Source organism: Melozone crissalis, unplaced genomic scaffold (genome assembly GCF_028551555.1).
Source record: "Melozone crissalis strain CALT ecotype California unplaced genomic scaffold, PUWL_Pcris_2 ptg000004l_1, whole genome shotgun sequence".
NCBI lineage: Eukaryota > Metazoa > Chordata > Aves > Passeriformes > Passerellidae > Melozone > Melozone crissalis.
The window spans coordinates 15,045,884-15,067,566 of NW_026535782.1; the positions used below are offsets into that span (position 1 = coordinate 15,045,884).

Sequence of the window (21,683 nt, forward strand, 5' to 3'; positions counted from 1 at the left end):
CACATCCATTCAGAGTGGTGGCACTTCTCTGCCCAACTAACCCGCTTGGTTCCATCCATTACGAAGCTCCTGTCCTGGGATGGCTGATCACCTGTCTGCTCACAGGAACTGGTGAATTAATTCCTTGTTATGCTTTGCTTGCAGACACAGCTTTTGCATCTCCTATTAAACCGTCTATCTCAATTCATGAGTTTTCTCACTTTTACCCTTCTGATTCTCTCCCTCATCCCACCAGAGGGAGATGAGCAAGGAGCTGGGTGGTGCTTTGCTGATGGCTGGGGTTAAACCACACCACCACTGAATAAATTTTTACCCATCCAAAGTCAGTTTTCTCTTTAATCAGTGGACACAGGATACAAAGTAAGAATTTTAATTTGCAGGAAAGGGTACATAAAGAACAATTTCTAAACACATGTATCAAGTATAGGAACACCTTACTCTAGGGAGGCTATAGAACCTCTGCTAAGGAAGATCCTGAGATTCCTACAGGATCCATTTTTAAGAGAAATTCGTGTCGGCTCTAGTTGAAATATATTTTCAGACACCTCTGAGCTGCATGGATGTAAAGAGAAGATTTTCAGGAAAAGTTATTGTTTATATATTGATGCATTCAACTGTATTCAGTTGTACTTAAAGTATGTGGTAATCCTGATCTGTAAAAAAAAATAAATATGTTTTAGATTAATGCAAGTTTTAGCTTCATGAGTCATGAGTCCTCATAGTATACATGGGGGGAAAAAAAAGTCAACCTCCTCTGCTCCTGAATGGTAATGGAGGGAGCACAGATTGTACCAAGTGGGGTGAGGAAGCACGTTTTTATGGAAGTAGTGTTTGTGCATGAATCCTACTTCAAACTGTACAGAGGAATGTGTTGGACTTCAACCCTGCTATGTAGTCAATTTATGAGAGCCAATAGTTTGCTAGCCAGGAGTTTAAAGTGGAAGCACAAACAGATGTCTGAAAGACAGGACTTCTGCCTCTCTGACTGCCTCTGGACTCTAGGCTGAATTTTATGCTCTTCAACCTCTCAGCAAGCAGCAGCATCAGGCAGGCTGAGTGGGGATGTGGGAATTCTACACCTCTGATGATCTGAGCTTCACAGATAGCACTCCAGGGGCAAATATCCTTTGAAGCCTATTTCTGGTTACAGCAGACTGGCTGTCTTGTTATGCAAATATCAAAATGCCACTTGTTTGACTGAATAGTTTTTCTTTCTTAATGACATGACCCATTGCAAGTTTTTGATATCTCTACTTCATTTGTAACACTTTCCCTACAGGAATGTCTCACACCTAGGTGTTTGGGAATTTTCTCCTAAAAGCAGTAGTTATTGGAAGCATTTTAATTTCTCTTTTGGTGTGGCCCTCGAGGGTCATGAGCTATCACCAATATGGAATCACTATGACAACAATGAAGAAACAATCACTCCACATGAGTGATAGCACAGGACAAGATGGTGATGTTTCTCATATTATTCTGAACTGTTCTGGAAAGCAGCTATTCACCTGCCCATATGCAAATCTTTCACTGTTTCAGAGTGTGTTCAGACTGACTGTACTGTGCCATAACACACAGCCCCATAACCACCAGTTTAGCTGGACAAATTAGGCGAAAATCTATTGTCACATTAATGGCAGTCGAGTACTTTAAATGTAAAAAAATACTCTACACTTTGATTGATGCTGAGATGGTTGGACACAGTCAATTCATTCACAAAATACTTTGTGCAGTTGCTGTGTGGCTGCCAGGGAAAAGGCTGAAGGAATCCTGAGGACAGTCACTACTCACTCCCCTTGAGGATGATCAGGATTTTTTTTTGGCTCAACCACTCCCTAACTAAGAGGGTTGAAGTGTCAAGGGAAGCATTCTTGGTAGAGGAGAGGCTGGTGTGAACCAAATGGAATCAGTTTAATTTCAAGGACAGCTCATCTATCCCTGAACAGCTTAGCACAAAACATTGCCCTGTGCTCAAGAATTAATGCACAGTCACATCTGAGTTCAGAATTGGGGCAGTGAAATAGGCATTTGAAGTTGTTTGCAGTGCCTCATAAAAACAGAGTAATGCTTTACTATCCTGTATCTATTCTGCAAGTGCTGTGGAGGGATATTGGGTCTAATTGCAAATGGAGAGGCATAATGCTTCCACTCTTGCCAGAAAGAATTATTTTATTACTGTTTATTTATATCAGATACTAGTTTCAAGCCTGCTTTCCTTGTCAGTTAAAGGCAAATTTCAAAAGTAAAAAAAATTAGTCCTACAAGCCAAGAGCTACCTGTTTCTATCAAAAATACTCTCGAATGTGTAAAGATATTTTAGTTTCTCCACCTGGTCTCAAACTCTAAAACTGCCTTAGCTACCAAGTTAAAGAGTTACCATCTTCCTTACTGGAACAATTGATCATACAAGGTAGATGACTTTCTCTAAAAGAAGCAGAAGAAATCTATTGCAGGCATAAGTAAAAGAATGGAGAACAGACAGGACAATCCTTTCTCCATTAACATCAAAATCTATGCAATAGATTAACAATCCTTTCTTCAATCAGTAAATTACCATACTATAGCAGACAACAAAAAAAGAAATTTCAGACCTGCAGCAAACGTTTTAAAGTTGGGTTTTCAATTTGCAGATGTCAGTAAGACAACCAAAGGTAGCAAAAAAAAATTAAATTGCAATATTATTAAATTATATCCATATACTTTTCTGTGCAACCAAAGAATGGGCAGAATACTGGAAATAAAGGTGCATTCAGAAATTACATTAGTCTGAAATGGGGAGAAGAATACTGCAGTATTGCAAGGCAGGTGCATTAGATGGTTCTCAGTCTATCTAGAAAAGACTGTCAGGCTGAGAATAATTCTCCTCTGAGTTGTATTACAGACTGCAACTCTAACAACCTATAGGTTTTATCATGGCATAACCTCTCAAGGTATGAAAATATGCTGTCAAAATACTTTCTGAGCTCTAGTAGAGTTCAATAGCAAATAAAAGGAAAATATGCAGTTCTGACCCAATGACTAACACATTGCGGCAATTCAAACACTCAAGCCTGTTATTCCACTTCTGTGCTTACACACCATGATTTGGATTAATATTCAGATTACTCTGGTATGTTCTCCACACATGGGTATTTTCTGCACAGCAAGCCTCAGTGAAACTAAAAGCTCCTAATAATCTAATGTAGTATGCTCCTAATAATCCAATATCGTCTGCTCGTCTTGTATGCAAGCAAAAATAACTTAAAACCCCAACTGTTCCCAAATGCTGGAATTCTTACTTTATGTATTTAATACACAACATAAGCCACGACAGTCAAAGCTGCTATGTATGTTTCTCACCACACATTGTGGGACTTTAGGTCTAACCTTCAGTGGGATGGAAGTACTTGGTACCTAATTTAAAGCACAGATGTCACAGATCCATCAAAGCTCAGCTAAATCCATCTGTGTAGGTGTTTTTCTTACCTTATGTGAAGGTAGAGAAGGAAACTGCCTGGCAAAAAAGACAGACGACAGATTGAGAAATATTAGAGAGAGGCTACTGAGAGTAGATTGGCATGAAGAACCAGGTGAAATCTGGAAGGAGAGAATGTGCATGTGGGAAGAAGGGTCATGCAGTGAGACATGCAGGGACCAGGCTGCACAATGGAGCCCAGAGGAACTGCAGCAGGTGGGAGAATTCAAATAGCACCCTGCTCCAGCTGCTCCCAGGGACACTGCAGGAAGGGGATCTGCCCACAAAATAACTCTCCTCTCTTATGCACATGCACACACACACAAAGGAGCACAGAGGCACAATGCTGGGTGGGGTAACCCCGGTAACCCTGTCAGAGAGACACAAGCCCCTGCCCTGGTACCCCCAAGATGTCCCTGGGGAGACTCCACCACAGTGCTGGACATGATGAGTGAACAGGAGCCCCAAAGCACCTTGGGGACCTTGTGGAAGCACATTCTAACTTGGATGAGTGTGTACATAGAACTTAACAAGTGGTACTGAGGCACCTTCCCCACTAGACTATTGCAAAACCTGCAGATCCTATATTTATAAGGAAAAGTCTGGGCTTTTAGAAAGGAACATGCAACAAACAGAAAGAGCTGGTGGCTGGAAAGACTATTCAATTTGAAAGTAGTTCCTAGGGAGGAGGAGGTCTTCCCAAGGAAACCGAATTGCCAGCTTGTGATTACTTTCCATCCTGCATTTCACCCCAACATTTCTACCACTCCCACTCTTTGCAACAGAACATTAGGTACCTGAGCTGAGAAGCCCTCTGAATGATGGCACTAATGAGAATTCATCATTGACCTTAAAAGGTAGAAATAGAGCTAGAGCTGAGAAAACAGCCTCTTCCCTTCTGTGGATATACAGCAGCCTCAGGATAAGCTAAGGAGTAAATGGGTTTATTTGTCTTAATGTCCTGTCTCATTCTAATTACAATGAATGAGAATGCCAATTACAACATTAAAATAATGATGTTTGATCACATATGCAAGAAACAAAACCTCATATTTTAAGATCCAAATCACAGACCTTGATCACTGCAGTTAGAGCACTCAGGCACCTATACTTATCTTTGTTAATGTGCCAGGTTCTGTAATATCCAGAAGACAAAAAACAATACTGAAAAAAAGAAGCTTGGGAATAAGGGCAATGGCTAAAATAAACAGTGTCAGGACACAGGCTCAATCACTGGCCTGCAATCATCTACTGTGTTTGTTTTCCTCTCCCTGGGTGGCCATGCAATGTCCCAGGAGACAGCCTAAGCCAGTGACAGTTCCTAAAACTCAGGGAGAAGCAGGCCACCCTCAGTCAGGGAAAACAGTTTAGATACATGGACATGAGCCATACTGTGCCACTTGTCCTTAGAACCAGGGAATTGACCCACTTTATTTATGAGTTAGACAAAACTGCAGAAGACAGTGATGCAATAATGAAATCATGCCTAATGTAAGGGTTTCCAGCTGCACTTCACAGATACTGTGCAGTATGTATCTATGTATCACATCATGCTGCCTTTCACTTCTACTCACCTGGCACACCATGGGGTAGTGGAAGTCCATGACAGATATATGGACTGCCATGTAGAGCATCCATAAAACATGGACTCTAAAGGAGACCTTAAAATTATCTCTGCAAACATTTTAAAGAAATGTAGGGACAGACCTCACTTTTGAAGATCAACCGATATCCTCATATTGTTAGATTTGCAAAAAAAAAAAAATAATTGTGCCATGGAGTTGGGTAAAGGAAGAAGAAAACCTGATGCTTTCTCCTACTTCACATATCTCACTTCTAGCCTTAGAGCTTTTTTTAAAACCCTAACACTACATTCCAAGGAAAAAAAAGGGCTAACATGTCAAGCTCTATTTATTTAAAGTCCATTACTTCAGTCTCATCTTTATAGAAAATTACCTCAATTATTTTTTGTTGAAGAATGACTTCTAGACAGGCTCCACTAATACTTGGCCTCACTGTGGCTGTGAAACCTGAGGTGAGAAAGGTTTTTTATACCCTTGCTAAAGCCAAATGGGAAAAAAGTATTTAAATCCCTAATTCCCCTTTAGACAGAAAAAATGATTCCTGATTTGCTCCAAAATAGCTCTATCTTGTTCTTATTTTGCCTCTCAGCCTGTTGAACCATATTTTGGTATGCTGATATGTTTTCTATTTTGCCTATTGCAGAAAAAAAAAAGTAGTGAACTGGTTTTCTTCCAAATAAACAAAAATGATCTTGTCTTATTTCTCCATTTTACACCAAAAATCCTTCTTCAATAAACAGATCAACTGAGCTGTATTCTCTCAGACCTAAAATAACTGTGGTTCTGCCAGATTCATCTTGCATTTACAAAACACAGAACACTCTGTAAGCTCTCTCTATATATACACTTTTAGTAGTTGCCATAAATTAAAACTGAAAATCCTTTTTATAGCTAAATATTTATTTTTGAAAGCATTACCACAAATGTCAGAAACAAAGTCGTTACAACAATAATCTTGTTATAGAAACACTTTATGACTTGACCAATTTGCTTCAAACTTTCTAAAATGCATGGCACTCAGCTCCTCTGTGCTTCTCTCTATCAGCAGAGGGCTGTTTTTTATTTATATGACCCACCATTGAGGAAACACGTTAAGACTATATTTTTTGCTCAAATCCTAATCCACTGCTACTTTTTAATCCAAATCCCTTCAATATTTTTCCTTTCTGTTTGGAAAAATTGGCATTATTTTGTAAGGAAACAAAGCTGCCAAAAATGATAGAAAGTCATGATATGAGGGTTTTTTCTTTTTTAATCAAAGGTAGGGTGTCACTTTTAGTAATAATTTTCTGCATGAAATATTTTTTTCCAGAAATCCAAAGGATCTCATAATTAACTTGAAACTGAGAAATAGTTTCAATTTCTGAGAATTTCAGAGGAGCCTCCATTCTCTTTGACATCTGTGCAAACGATGATTACCTCTAAATGGACAACCTCAGGGGCTGTGTAATAAAATATTCAATATTACATTGAAAAATCAACTCTGAGGGAGTACAATGAACATCAGAAGGGTAGAATAATTATGAAGAAAAGGTTCCCTTTTGATGCAAGATAAGCCAGCGTAACAACAATACATTGTGTGAAATTTTCAGAAACATGTTCTAAACCGTGGGTGGCTACTGCACTTTTGATGTCTGGAGTGGCTTTGGGATGCAGCATTCAAAAGAGCTGTCAGCTGAAAGTGGATGCAGCTGGAGAAAGTTGGAATCTGAACCTAGGAATGGCGTGGGCTGGCTGCAAATTACAATGAAGGTCTACACAGTGTATAAGCTTTTTGCTGCCTGAACCAATAACAGTCATGGTAGCCAAAGTTAAAAAAAAAAAATAGTGTTTTTGTTTCAGTGGTATATAATGCCTCTACCTAAAATGGGAGCACAGTGATGAAAGGCAGCAGCACACTTCTCACAGCTGACCAGGGCTCAGAGCCAGTGACTGCATCAAAAAGGGTCCACAGCTTACAGCAGCCAAATCACTGAGCAGTCCTGACCAACAATCCCTTCCAGAGAGTGCTCTGGCAGGACGGTGACAGGCTTCTGGCCAGACTGACTGACATTCTCCCAGCACTTATTAGCAGACAACTATCTGACATTTAGGAACAGACATATATATTTATAAACCAGAGTTGCTGCTTGAACCCTATCAGAGCCAGAGTTCATTTCTTAAAGGGAAGCATTTTAAAAATACTTTAAAAAGCAATTGTATGCTGTTACCTTCTTATCTGACACACTACAGTTATAAAAAAATTACCTCAAAGCTTTTTACAGGATTTGCATGTTGCTAGCATATTACAAAGCAGCTATACTGATGCCCAAATCCCTTGTATTTATTTAATTTCAGTAGCTGTGCACATTGCTGCTTTCCTTTGGCAAACGTGTGGATCTTCCTGGACACTGGTGTTTTTCAGATTCTGTTAACATGACATAATTTATTCCAGTAAAGTTTTAATTTTAGCTCACTGTGTAATCAGCATGTATCATTTTAATTATTGTAATCTCTAAGTCAGCCGCTTAAATACCACTCTCCACTGGACTGCATGTTCTGTTTAAAAAGTAAATAGAACACTCAGAGAAGGATATATTTGGTACATTTAGGACTAAATGCTATATTTTGGTTTTACCTGGCAGAGCTCAATGTCCTTATACTTTTGTTATAGACAAATAAAGAATTTCACTTTCTAAATAAAAAGAGTGGATTTGAAACAAGAGGATTCAGTACAATCTTACAGAGGGTTTATTTTAGTAATACAAAGAAATCGTTTGTGTGCTCTTCTACAAAGCATGAACATGTTCTGCTAGTAATTAGGAAGAAGAATACATATTGTTTAGAAAAATATATGATGCATTTAGATTTTCTAACATGAAACCACAGCATCACATTAGAGAGCAGAATTCATTTGTTTGTGTCAGAATCTTATGTCTTGTACTGAAACCAATGATGTGTGTGGCATGAGATTAATTGCTAGAAGCAAAACTAAAAAGTGATCAAGATAATGTATGCTTCTGGAATGCATTTCCTCCCCAAAACTACATGAACTTCCATGTTATGGAAGCCGATTAAATCTGTTACATACTTGTAACTCAGTATGCTCTGAGGATCACATTTCTACTGATTTAGCTTGTTTAGGAAGCTCCTTGTTTAACAACATACAAAGAAGTGTTTCTAAAATGTGTACTTTATTTGTCAAAACTTAGCTCAGGACTCACATGACATCTATTTTGCATTAGGAAACCAACCAGTTTTGTATACTGTTGGTTATATATTTGTACCAACAGTTAACCAAAAGGATTTTGGAAAGTTACATCTGCTAGATTTGAATGTACACATGTATTTGTACGGTAACCCACAAAATATTTCTGTGGCTAGCTTCACCATTATTATTTTGCACACTATTTTAAATTACTTACTTATGATAGAATGATCTTGTGCTTTTGCTGGCATGCTAGGATCTCCAGTCCTGCTTATTTAACCTTACCTCCACAGGGTTGTTTACACTTTCAGAACCTGATTCCAATTTACTTTAATTTTCTCAGAGACTTTTGTATTTATAAAAGCTGAGCATCTAGTGACCTCTCTATTCCTGACATTTCCTTTACTCTCCACTATGAAAAAGAACAAAAACCCCAGTGTCCCATTCCTGTTCCAAAAAAACTAAACTGCTTCCTTCAGTGGGTTGGTCCTTGTAATTGAAAATGGCAACCAGATGTTTACAGAACACACAAGAAATTTTCCTTGGGGCCTTTAGTCTTTATAATTGCTTGCTAAAGTTACTTGGATTTCATGGAAACTTGTCTGAGGCTGAAATAAACAGCAAGTAGGGGCTCCTCCTAACTGTATTCTGAAAATTTTTAAAAAAGGAAAAAAAGTTAAAATTAATGTTTCCTACTCTTGTTGATGTATTTCTAACTCCACAGAAAACTATTCGCTAAGGGAGAAAATTTGGTTGTCTTAGTACTTATTTTACATGCCATCCCATGAAAAACATCTGTGTTTCACAATACACTATTTGCTTTCTACTTTCTCAAAGTTCAGCTGGCTATTATCTAAGCACGACTGATTTTTGCTCCCTTCCCTTTTCCCCACTCCCATCAGGAATATATTCTCATAAATTTTGGGGGGGTTTGAGACTATTTTGCATTTTAAGAAGATGCTCTAAACTACATATTGTTTGTTCCTCCAAGCTCTGAGTCACCACAGCTGATTCACACCTGAAATCTGTCCGTCTTCTTTAGAAATCATCATTTTCCCTCTTCAGTTTTCTGTCTGCCTGATTTTCTCAAGCCTAGTCATATATCCCAAGCAGTCTGTGAGACCATCTTGTTACCCCACCAGGGGACTCACTACACCCAACAAAATCTCTTCACCTAATATTTCAAGATATCTAAGATTGAATGCTCCACAACTCCAGGGAATCCATTTGATTACTTCACTAGCTTTACTCCCAAAACAGATTTCCTAATAACAACTTTGTTGTAGTACATCATGCCCTGATTACTACAGGCATGATGAACAGATTGTTCTTTTTTCCTTGGCAGCAGGATTCGTTAACACTTTGTGTTAACAAGCACCTCTGTTCACCCAAACATTCCAGCCTTCACACTCACTGAAGAGGGAGCATCACTGTGTCCTCCTGTCTCTAGCACCTTCTCTCATTTTCACTAATTTTGCTGATATGGTATGTCCTGGAAAATGAAAACCTGATGTCTGACAGTCACCAGCCATGGCCCTGGGGGCCTCTGAAACCCATGGCTGCAGTTTATTCTCTAGACTAATTAGCAGCTCTGAGGAAACTGTTACTGGCTGCACTTATGAAGGAGCATTGCTGCAAGTGCTTGCTGCTGGCCAGATGTCAGCAATTAAGCTGATACTTTTCCTACTTAGCCTCTGGTCAAAAGTATGAACAGTGAGGAAAACAGTGAGAGGTGATCCAATATGCTAAAGGAATAACATGAAGACATACAGAAAGAGTATGGATTTCATCCTAGTTCTGACAGTGACTCATAGAGTTTCTAGCTAGTTTTCTTCATCTCTAACTGATGTGGCAGCATTTTCTGGCCTTGTAACTCCAAGTGCGAAGCAAAGTGAACTGAGTAATTTTCTTCCATGAAAAATCTAAATTTTCTTTAAAAATTAATTTTTCCAAAGGATGTCCAGCAAATCAAAATGAAAAACTGACAAAGACTGATTCAAAAATTGCTTTTGGGGAAAATCAAATAAGAATTTTCTTTAATCTGTACCCCCCAGCCACTTTTTCAGTCATGCAATATATAGAGAGACAGAAAACATTGCATCACTCCACATCAACACCTGTGCTTGCTCCTGCAGCCTCATGTTCCCTGACATTCCCCAACACCAGCTTTTACCACAGGGAATGACCACCACTGTGTACAAAGAAGCAAATAAACCGTCTACAGAGAGCTAAGAGGGGAGCAGCAGAGGCCTTATACTCCATAATAATACAATTCCCAAACCACCATTTGACAGAAAAATGAATTATACCTGGATATATTCACATGGCTCTATCAGTGAGGGGGAATTTACTCCTTGCTGTAATACATAGTAGTGCCACTTTAAATACCAGACAGATCTCTTGACCCAAGCACATGAAGAGAAAGGCCAAGATTTGCTCAGATTTGCTCCCATGGGTCTGTTGTCTCAATCATTCCTTCCTGTTGCTGGTGCAGCTCCACCCAAGCACCACTCCCACATCTGCAAAAAGCTAGATCATCCTCATAGTTAGTTGCTGGAACTAGGGCTTAGTTTACACAGCCAAATATTTAAACATAGCATGCTCTTAAAATGGCAGAAAAAAGGACATAATCCAGTGTATATTGGCAATGTCAGAAAATAAGAAATAACTATGGATCTAATATTCTTTGCAATATATGTAAATTTAAGTGTCTATGTAGTATATGATCCCTACTTAACAATGTCAGGAAAATGAGTAGGACATGAAAATGGTGTTGATTTCCATGGAAATTGACAGAAAAGCTAAATATTGAACATAGCTAAGATGGTTTCAATACTTATCTTATGGAACAATAAATCATACAAAAAAATCCCAACCCACATCAATATTTGTACAGTAGCAATCTTTTTAATGGCATGGCTAAAATTTAATCTTCAATGGATGTCATTCAAACTGCAAAAAGAGGCAATAGTAAATTTTAAATACTTAACTGCAGTATTTTAAAAATAGGAAATGATCATGTAAAAGCAATACTATGAAAATGGTTTATGATTCCTTTTTAAAGTCCCTCATTGAAATTGCAAGAGCTTCCACCAAATTACTAACACTCTAAAGCAGCAGGGAGCATGTAATGTTATGCTGCACTCAGTTGTCAGGAGCCTGAATACCTGTGCTTTATTCCATGGCCAAACTGGTGGGCAACCACTGAGCTTATGCACAATCTTTTCCACTCCAAGAGCTAGTGGTAATGACAGAATTCTGCATGTTATTGCTGAATGAATTAAAATTGGCCAGTCAGATTTTTAACATACAACTGCACACATTTCCTGGAGCCTGAAGTTTGCTGAGATTTGCATAATTATTAGTAAAGGTGAAGAACTGAGAAATTAGGGAAATGCCTATTAAGGGAGGGTCACCAAAGAGTAATGAGGCAGGCACATCCAGCAAAGGACAGAAAAACTGATGGCTCTGTAAGGAAAGATAAAAGTAGTTTATTTATCTTTGAAGATGTCATCTAGGCAAAGTATGGAATTCAGGAAAGATTCAGGCAGCAGGCAGTAACTAGAAAATATTATTTTTGGAGGGCAGAAATGCCTACTAGAGAAACAAATTTCTGAGATAAAACCTTCCTTTTGAAGTATGTTGTGAAAATGTTGGCAGGGTAGCACAGAGTCATAGGGACACACACATCCTGTTAATCTTTACTGTGGTAACAGAGATGAGAGCTTCTCAGACTGGAAGAACAGGGAAGAAGGCAGAAGACACTGGAAAATATTTGGCAAGTTCTTCTCTGGTATTTGCCACTCTGGGAGGATCTAAGGGGGCTCTGAAGCCAGGTGACTCATCCCACTCATCTCTGATAGAGCAACACAGCTCTGTCCTGGCCTGAGGCAAGCAAGTCCAGAGGCTTGTACAGCTCAGTATGGCAAATCTCCCCTGAGAAAGCCTGGAAGTGCAGGGCTTTCTCAGTCCTCCTTCTGATCCTTTTGTTATTTTCCATGAGATTGTGACACCAGGTGTGGCAAAGGCTTATCTTGTTCCAGAGGAGAGGAAGGAAGAACCAACCCCACTACTTGGCAGACCAAACAAATGTGCCATTTGTGGATGTGCTGGCCAATACAACCTGGTACCTTTCTTATCAGTTGTTATGATGAGCTGTTTGCTCATCAGCAATTTCTTCTGAACTGCTTACCTCAAAACAGATTTACCACAGATATTTACTGGAGACACTGACCATGTCAAAACAGATTTCCCAAGGTAGTAATTCCAGCTCTCTGCAAAATCTGACTATTCCATCATCTGCTACTAACACAGTTCTAATGCAGTTCCACCTCTCTATCTCCATCCCAGCAGCAGACAAAGAGACATGTTAAATTTACAGCAAACTGGCTCATTTAGGGCTGCTGCAAAAGGAAGTCTCAAAGAGCTTAGAACAGGCACAGGTATCATCAGTCCATGGAATTTTCCCTCCATGTGGGTTTAATTGCTAAGGAATGGTGAAAGCACAACTACTTTTTGTTCAAGCAAAGCTGCTTGAGAATTCACTGACAAAGCTATTTTCCAGTGAAAAATTAGGGGTTTGAATAATTTATGTTTTACTGCAGAACACATCTGTATGGATTTTTGATAGCAAACCCATAAACCACAGTCTCTTTGCCATGATTTAAAAAAAAAAAGTTTTTTTCTTTTTAGCCAACTGCTTTCCAGTTACCAAAACTCAAAATGGTTTTGGTTGGTTTGTTAGAAGTGAAAAATTTCCACTGAAGATAACTATTCCCCTGATGTTTCTCTCTGACTGCAATGAACAGTGCTGCAGTACAGGTGTTGAGGATCTTTCTGGAAGACCAGTGAGCAGAGCTGTCACATTTGGGTTTCAAACAGCAGCAGAACTGGTCCAAAAATTCTTAGCAGGCCAGCACAAAAAAAAAGTTAGGAATGTTTTGTGGTGAATTTTTTTCCATATATGACTTAGCTAGAGTCTTGGCTCTCAGCCATTCAAAACAAAAAATCCTTTCAAATTTAGAGTGAGCTTTGAAAGATACATAAGTAAAAAAGACTGCACACAAATAAAAGCACCCAATAGAGCTGCTAAGAAATACCAAGTAAGAAGAAATTACTACTTTTTTAGATTTTTCACAGCACTCATACTCTGTGTTTCTCAGTTCATTATCTATATATTTTTAATTGAGGCCTAAAGGAGCATATGTTTAATAACACTTTAGAAAAATATTATACCAAAGAATAGCTCAAAATACCCTTCTCCAAAGTAAGGAGTTCTATCCCACCCAGAAGAGTAAACCCCACCATCTACTAGGGAAGAAAACTAACTTTGAATGTAATTTGCTTAGCTGAAGGAAAAGATCATTGGTTTGGTATGTAGACATGCTCTATTACTTATTTTTTGTTTTTAAAACATAACCTTAAAGCTAGACACTTGCTTAACAGAGAATAGTTAAAGGCAGATTTATGCTGCCATGAAACAGCAGTAGAGTCTTACTCTTTGCCTTAAGTTGGCAAGCATTAGACTTTTTTACATAATCCAACATCTGCTGGAAGCTGTGGGATGTTTCTGGAAAATACCTGACCTTTTTATTATTTTTTTTCATTATTATTACTGGAAAAAACTACAGGAAGTACTGATTCTAGCCTGTAAAGTATAAATATCCACAGTTAAGCTCATTTCTGCAGAGGCAATATTTGAAGTGTAAAAACTGTACAGGAGAACTTCAATCTGAATTCAGCACTGTAGGAAAATCTAGTACAGTTTTTTGTGGGTTTTTTTTTTTTTTTTTTTTAATAAGTTGCAACTGAATTTGGCATGCCCACTTCCTTGGCCATTTGAAACAAAAGTATTTCACAGACATGGTGCACATGGTCCCCAGAGATATAAACTTTTCTCTGCAGCCCATCTGACATTAGCAAAGCCTGTAAGACATGTGTCTTGTCACTCTGAGATGGAAAGTACTCAAGAAAGGAGTGGCTAAAAGGTGACTACAAAACTAGATTGAAGTAAGAGTGAGATAAGACAATTTACTACTTCTTGGTACAGCCTGCCAAAGAAAACCACATGTACCTCATTTTCAATAAAGTTTCTTAGAGAAACTTGAAATTAGTGATGGAATTTTGAGCAATCTCAAGCATGCTAAGTAACTGTAGTTTATTATCTATGGAATTATCTGGTTTGGTTAAAACTCAAAGGAAACCTGAGCTCTCTCGTAGCTCCAGAAGTATACTGCAAGCCTGAATGATGCAAAGTGTACACCCTTTAGCACAAGAAATATCCAACTACACCATTTTTCTTCTGGCAGAATAGTAGACTGTACACTTTTTTCAGAGCCTTCCATTTCCTGAATTGACTTCCAACACCAGACTGGCATCACAGTTTCAGTTCATACCTCTGAGATGTCCAAGAATACTCACACATGGTCATCAGACATCTAACTGTTGCCCAAGCTTCTCTATCAAGTACAGTGTAACTCTACACAATAAAGCTACAGTCCTTTGTGTAAGAGATCAGGATTCTTCAGTAGACGGCTTGAAGTGTGGATCAAATTTCAAGAGGAACTAAGAACCAACAGTAATCTATCCCAGATTCAGCATCAAGTTCAAAACGTACTTGTTCTATATTGTGTTCTTTAACAAATTTACAGAACAATCGAAACATTACTAGAGGAAAAAACCTTCACACAAACAAGTTTTCTTTAGGAGAGAAAAGGATAAGGTAGAAAATGTAGTAGGTATGTGTTCTGTTATGAAACATTCTATTGAAAATCCCTCAGTTATACTGATGAAGTTGGTATGAGAACTCATCAGGAACCAAACTGATCTGATTTAGTTCAAGACTATGATGAACTACTCTGCTGCATTTTTTACAGAAGGATATAGCTAATGGAAGAATGACCTAACTGTGGGAAAATATCCACACATCAGAGAAGGGCTAGAATTTGACTTCTATCATTACTTTTATCAGAGTTTTTATGCTTTCTCTTTGTTGATGAACACTGTTGATCAATTTTACATTTAGTGATCACACTTATTAATTAACATATTAACTAAGTCCAATTATTCTTACTGTGATAAGGGCCCTCATGCCTCAGCTCCTCCACAAGTCCCGTGTTTCCAAGGACTGTGACGGTATATCCATGTTTCGCCAGGATGCGCTGACAGAGCTGACGGTCAGTTTCATGGTGAGCAGGAGGCGCATACAGAACTGCTCTTCTCGTCTGGCTTCCAAAGTACTGGAGAATGGAGGCATCGATCTACAGAAACACAGTGCAAAGACAATGATGGTGAGATAGGACATTCCTCAGCAGTACAAAGTACAGTTGCTGCTTTTCACAAAATGCAGCTAGTAACTTACTGTGGCAACAGTGAAAATAGTTCTAGTATAATTAAGAATTCACTTTATATCAGGGACTCCGGACCACAAATTCCATTTTTTCTGGAGATTTTTTCTATCTTCATTTTGAACTGATACTATAAAGATTTGAAAGCTCTGGTTAGGACTCAAGGATTTTTAAAAAAATGCTCTTCCCTTTGTGGAAACAACTTTCCTGAAATCTGAGCTGCTCTGGTGAGCTGGTAACAGCAACTGCTATCTGTCTTTGACTTTGGCTGTGGTCACCTGAACAGAGAGGCCTTGGGAGGTCTCATGTGAATTGTTCCAAGGAATGTGGGTCCTATGCAGATGTAAGTGCAGACATCTGAGTTTTGCTATGCAGCATTGTTAAGAATAATAAGAAGAGTACTAGGGTAAAATCAGACACAGGAATCCTAAACAGGACGGGAGATTAGTGCTCTAGAAAGTTAAATGTAACCTTGTCAGTCCTTTATTGACTTATTAGCCCAACACCATCTGGCCCATAGGAGGACTGGCAGAAAGACTTGTATGTAAGAGCAAGTGGAAAGTTATCTGATGTCCCCAAAGAATCTCAAGGAACACTTGGATTATCTACCACTTACTGTCTTCCCATATACTGCCTAGGGACAATGGCATCTAGAGAAAACCCTTCCTCTGTATCTACCCTGGGGTATGGCTTCTTGAAAGAAAAAAATGGAAAAGAGACACCCAAACACACAAACATAACATTCATTACTGAAAAGGGCAAATCATTGGGCTGTTGCCATCAGATCTTTGTGTAAAGGGGATATTTTATGTCTTAAATAAATGTGGAGGGCTAACCCTCTCTGGAAGCCATGTGCCCACCAAAGTCACCCTGCCACTCCCCTTTCCAACTGGACAGAGGGAAAAATACACTGAAAGTCTTGTGGGTAGAGATCAAAATAGGGAGAGATCATTGATTGATTACTGTCACAGGAAAAACAGATGCATCTTGGGGAAACTGATTTGTTTGATAACAAATGGAATTAGAGTGAGATAATCAGAAATAGAACCAATCACCTTTCCCCTACCCCTCCCTTCTTCCCAGGTTCAACTTCTCTCCCAAATTCTCTACCTCTCCCTCAGTGGAGAAGGGGGGCTGGGACTCGGGGCTTGGTCAGTTCATCACACTTGTCTTTGCTGCTCCTTCCTCCTCAGTGGGAGAACTCCTCACACTCCTCCCCTGCTTCAGTGTGGGCTGCCTCCCATTGGAGACAGTCCTTCATGAACTTCTCCAATACGAGTTCTTCCTACAGGCTGCTATTCTTCAAACGTTCCAGCGTGGACCTCTTCAACTGGACCCAGTCCTTCAGGAACAGACTGCTCCAGCATGGGTTCTCCATAGCCTGCTGGTGGATCTCTACTCCACTGCAGACCTCTGTGGACTGCAGGGGACAGCCTGCCCCACCACAGTCTTCATCACACTCTGCAGGTAACTCTCTGCTCTGATGCCTGAAGCACTTCCTCCCCCAGACCTGGTGTCTGCAGAGTTACTCCACTCATACATCTTCACTCTTCTCTCTGGGTTGCACAATCGCTTTTCCCCCCTTTTTAAATCTGTTATTCCAGAGTTGCTACCACCATCACTGATGGGCTCAGCCTTGGCCAGTGGCAGGTCTGTCTTGGAACTGGCTGGCAAGGACTGTGTGGGACATGGGGGATGGGGAAGCTCCTGGCAGCTTCTCACACAAGCCACCCTAGTAGCCCACCCCAAAACCCTTGCTGTTCAAACCCCAATAAAATAAAGCATAAAAATAGGTTGCTCAATGTGAGAATAAAAACACCATTAAAAACCCAAGGCTTCATTTTGGTGAAATATATTTGTCTTTAGCATTGAAACATACCAGCAGGGATTAAATTCAGGTCATTAAATTACTTCTGTGCAACTTTGTGAATTTCAACCTGACAGATGTCAGCAGTTTAAAAGTTAAGTTATGAAATAACTCCTAATTTTAGTAAGCTTATCACTGGAGATAGGAAGCACTACACAAACATGCCACCACATTTTTTGGACAGTAGACTAGACTGAAGAGAGACAGATGCTTTTATACAAATAAATTTCATTCAAGATGTGTCCAGTTGTTTATAGGCCTGAGATCTAGTGCTAAAGTAACTTTGCTCAGCAGTGTATCCCCTCAGTGTGAGATGCAGTTTTACATTGTGTTTGGCAGAAGTGTAAGCTATTCTGCAGCAGTAAAGAGCAAAAACTATTTCAAGAGCCCTTTGCTTCTAACACCAAATGTTCTTTTGCTTCAGAGCAGTCATTGCCCATGGAAAGTGTCAGAATTATTGATGAAGGGACCCTGAAAAAATCTCAATACAACACTATCAGAGTCTTCCACATATAGTTGCTAAAGGTGCAACCCAAAACTAGTTTAGAATCTGAGATATTCAAGTAAAGGTTGATCACTTGCTGGCCAGTGTAAGCACACATAGCACAGGGTGAAGTCATCGGAACTGTGTTAGGTCACCTGTTTGACAGTGTTCCTGACATCCCAGAATTTTTTAAACAGCGTTCTCATATGGCCCTTGCCCACCACAGCAACGTCATTCTTGTCCCCTTCTGCCTTTGCCCCTCCTTCCTCTCCTCTTATCTTCTCTATTTCCTGTTCTCTCACAGCGCCAGCAGCTGCTGGCAGCCCTTCGTCTCCATTTCCCTGCCTCCCTCCCTGTTCCTAAGTCCAACCCTTATCCCAGCCCCCCTCTTGTGCTCTCTCTCCCTTCTCTTCCAGGCATTCCAGCCAAACACTTCCTACTTTCCATTTCACTTGCATCGTGGAAGAAACCCAGAAGAGACTCCTCTTGCTTTATTTTGCAAGAAAATTCCATTTTCCATCCCACATGTGCTGCAGGGGTGAACTGAGGACACGTGGGGAGTACAGAGGGGCTGCAGACCAGTCTCTGCTCCAGTTCCATTTTTGCCGGCAATTATGGCTTCTCCCGCTCCCGTCCCTCCCCGCGCCGCCTGGGCTGCGGGTCCTGCCTTGAATGTGGCATCACTTTGTGTGACCCCCTCCTCACTAACAATTACCACACTTGTATTATGCCAGGAAAACACACCTTTCTTCGTGGAAGCAAAGCCTCCCGCAGTGTCACCTCAAGTATTTTGTTACAAACATTACGAGGTTCTGCCTCAAGCACCCAGCAATGGCTCCATTCCCCTGCGGCCAGTACTCCAGGGCCAGCATCCCAGGGCTCTCCCACTGGCACATCTGCTGCACCAGGCCTTGCTTGGCCCCAGTGCCCTCCGGGCCCGAGGGACGAGGCACAGGGGACAGGGACCAACCAGCCCCGAGGCGTCCCCAGGGGCTCAGCCCGCCCGCCTGCAGCGGGATGTGCCAGGGAAGATCCCGCCTCAGCCGTGATGCGGGAGGCATCTTCCTCAGGTCTCTGGGGAAGGGCCGCAGTGTTTACAAGGCTCTGGTTTGGGAGTGACGAATATTCAACAGAACACTGATAGCAGTATAGCAGAGGGGAAAAAAAAAAAAGAAAAAGAAAAAGAAAAAGAGGAAGTTCAGGCAGTGGCAGTGACCTGGGTCATTTCCACAAAACACAAAGGAAATGGCCCGGAGCGGCTCCACGGGGCCCACGCAGCCTCCGGCTCCCACCGGGCGCCGTCTCCGGGCTGGGGGATCAGAGGGCTCCGACAGCCCTCACAGACAGAGCACAGCACCGGCTTCCCGGAGGGCTTTTCTTGGGACACTCCGACAGCCCTCACAGACAGAGCACAGCACCGGCTTCCCGGGGGGCTTTTCTTGGGACACTCCGACAGCCCTCACAGACAGAGCACAGCACCGGCTTCCCGGGGGGCTTTTCTTGGGACACTCCGAGACACGCAAATGCCGCTGGGGCAGCTGCAGTCCGGAGCCTGCTGCCGCAGTGCTGGCAGGGACCGAGCAGGGACACACACCCACCGGGGCCCCAGCCCCTTGCCCACCGCCCGGGCGCTGGGTACCGGCGTTTTTATCCACTTTTATGAGGTTCTAATGCTCCCGAAGAGCTGCAATGGCGTCTCTGTGACACAGAAGCAATTCAGCAGCCTAAATTTAACAGCTTGACCTGATGTCTAATCTGGTACTATTTAATAATATGAAGTATCTCCACACCTTTTAGGGTACTTGCTTGAGATCCATGCTTAGCGTTGCCAGATTTATTTTCTCTGCCCTGTCCTTCCATAGCTATTTGCAGTCCAGGTTACACATGCAACGTGTCCTCTGTTTGTTTGCCAAGCCAGTGCAGTGTAGGGTGGGTTGTCAGCTACACTGAATTTTTTTTTTTAATCTGGCCAACTGCATGCTTGTAGCAAGTGATTCCATCCTTTTTTCCAAAGCTTTATACAAGATGCCTTGCATCACTGGACATGCTGATCTAGTTACTACTAGATGTTTTTTAGAATTTCCAATATTATACCAATAACAGTCATGTTTATATATTTAAAGAGTCTGCTGGTTTTCATAAAATGTTTCTCAATCATAAAAATGAGGTCTGGGCAAGGAGTTAGTACAAGAGAAGCAGCGTACAATAGATGAAAATAAGCTGTTCACATATTTCCACGTTTTATGGTTCTGATTTTTTTGGCATTCCTATGATTTTAATGTACAACAGACTCAGACACACAAAAAAAAAAGGATCCATAACATTTTAAAAATTTGAGAATAATTGTAAATGGTCAAATGTTCCCATGTCCCAACAATTTTTTTAGCTCTTCCTCAGTTTAAAGACTCGGACTATTTGTTAGGAGGTCAGTTTATTACAGATTCAATGTATCCTACATGAAAGGGATTGCTCAGAACATCTGCAGCCCATGTCATACCTAGAAAATGGTGTGTTTGTCTCCACAGAAATTAATGAGGCTTTACAGCAAGGCTGAGATTTCCCATGTGATTTTGGATGAGACCTATGTCAGCTTTGACATGATATATGTGCTCTTACAGCTTACAAAATATTGCACTTAGCTGAGTCACTGACCTCATTTTAAGGCAACTAGCTGTTACACAGATGATCCACAGCCTTTTAACAACTGGTCCAAACAAACCAGAATGGGCTGTAAAGTAAATAAAAATGCATTAAAATGAATTTTGTAATTTTGTTTTCACTTTACAGAATAACATGAAAAACACAAAAGAAAACAAATTGAGCTCCATTAAAATTTATTAAAGATTTTTTTTTAATTGTATCAAATGTATACTCCTTTGATGTCTTAACAAACAAGATAAAAGGCCCAGTTTATATAATATAAAAGCTGAAGAATTATGTAACCATGCTTTTGAAACTGAAAATAGACATCCATTTTCAGAGTTGCAATTCTTAGTTCAGTCTGTCTGCAACTTCCAGGGAGCTGTGAAGTTCTCTATTAAAAAGAAAATGTTTTGACATTTCCCTTGAAACCTGTATATCCAATTCTAGGTTATGAATGTATAAGGATATAATTGATTCTACTAGTCTCTGAAGCTTTCCTCTATTGTACAGAATTTCTGGGTTGTTCCAAAAATCTAGAATTTGGTCAGTAACTGAATCTTATGATGTATAATTACTGTTTTTGTTTGGGCCAAGAGGAAAAGAGTGAAGATATTTCAAGTTGAGGAGAGCAAAACAGTTCCTTGGCAGCTCTTTCAAATTCCAAGAATATTACATAATTCCATAAATATTGATGCATTGTCTATGCCTGGAAAAGAAGCAAATACATAGTTTGAACTGTTGCCATAGAATTTCACTGACCATCACTTCAACTGCAGAAACAAAATTCTCCATCCTAACATAATGGCCCTACTCATGTCAGCCTAAGCTTCTCTCAGGAAAGAACTCAAAAACTCTGAATCATTTTTTCAGCTACCCAGTTCTGGTGTCATTAGTCCCACATTAGCTTGTGTGGATTACAGGCAGCCACTTTTCACACTGAGCTAGCCAAGGCTGTCAGAGACTTGGTCCAGCAGCTTCAAATAACTTGACTGCAGCTTACTGTAACCCCACTTTTTCCTGCAGGTACTGAGCAGCTGCAAAAGAGGTGTATGAGCCACTGTGCAAACCAAGAGGCCTTTGAATGAAAGCAGAGTGCAACACAAATACCACAAAGAAAAACTG

The 21,683-nt window shown here is 40.3% G+C and overlaps 1 protein-coding gene across 1 annotated transcript in view; it reads right to left on the reverse strand.

Annotated features, from left to right (window-relative positions):
- Positions 1-21,683, reverse strand: part of CPED1 (cadherin like and PC-esterase domain containing 1) — a 140,545-nt gene that overhangs the window by 112,433 nt on the left and 6,429 nt on the right. Inside the window, exon 2 of the mRNA XM_054277823.1 lies at positions 15,294-15,480. Within this exon, the coding sequence (XP_054133798.1) occupies positions 15,294-15,480 (187 nt within the window). The remainder of the gene's footprint in view (positions 1-15,293; positions 15,481-21,683) is intronic.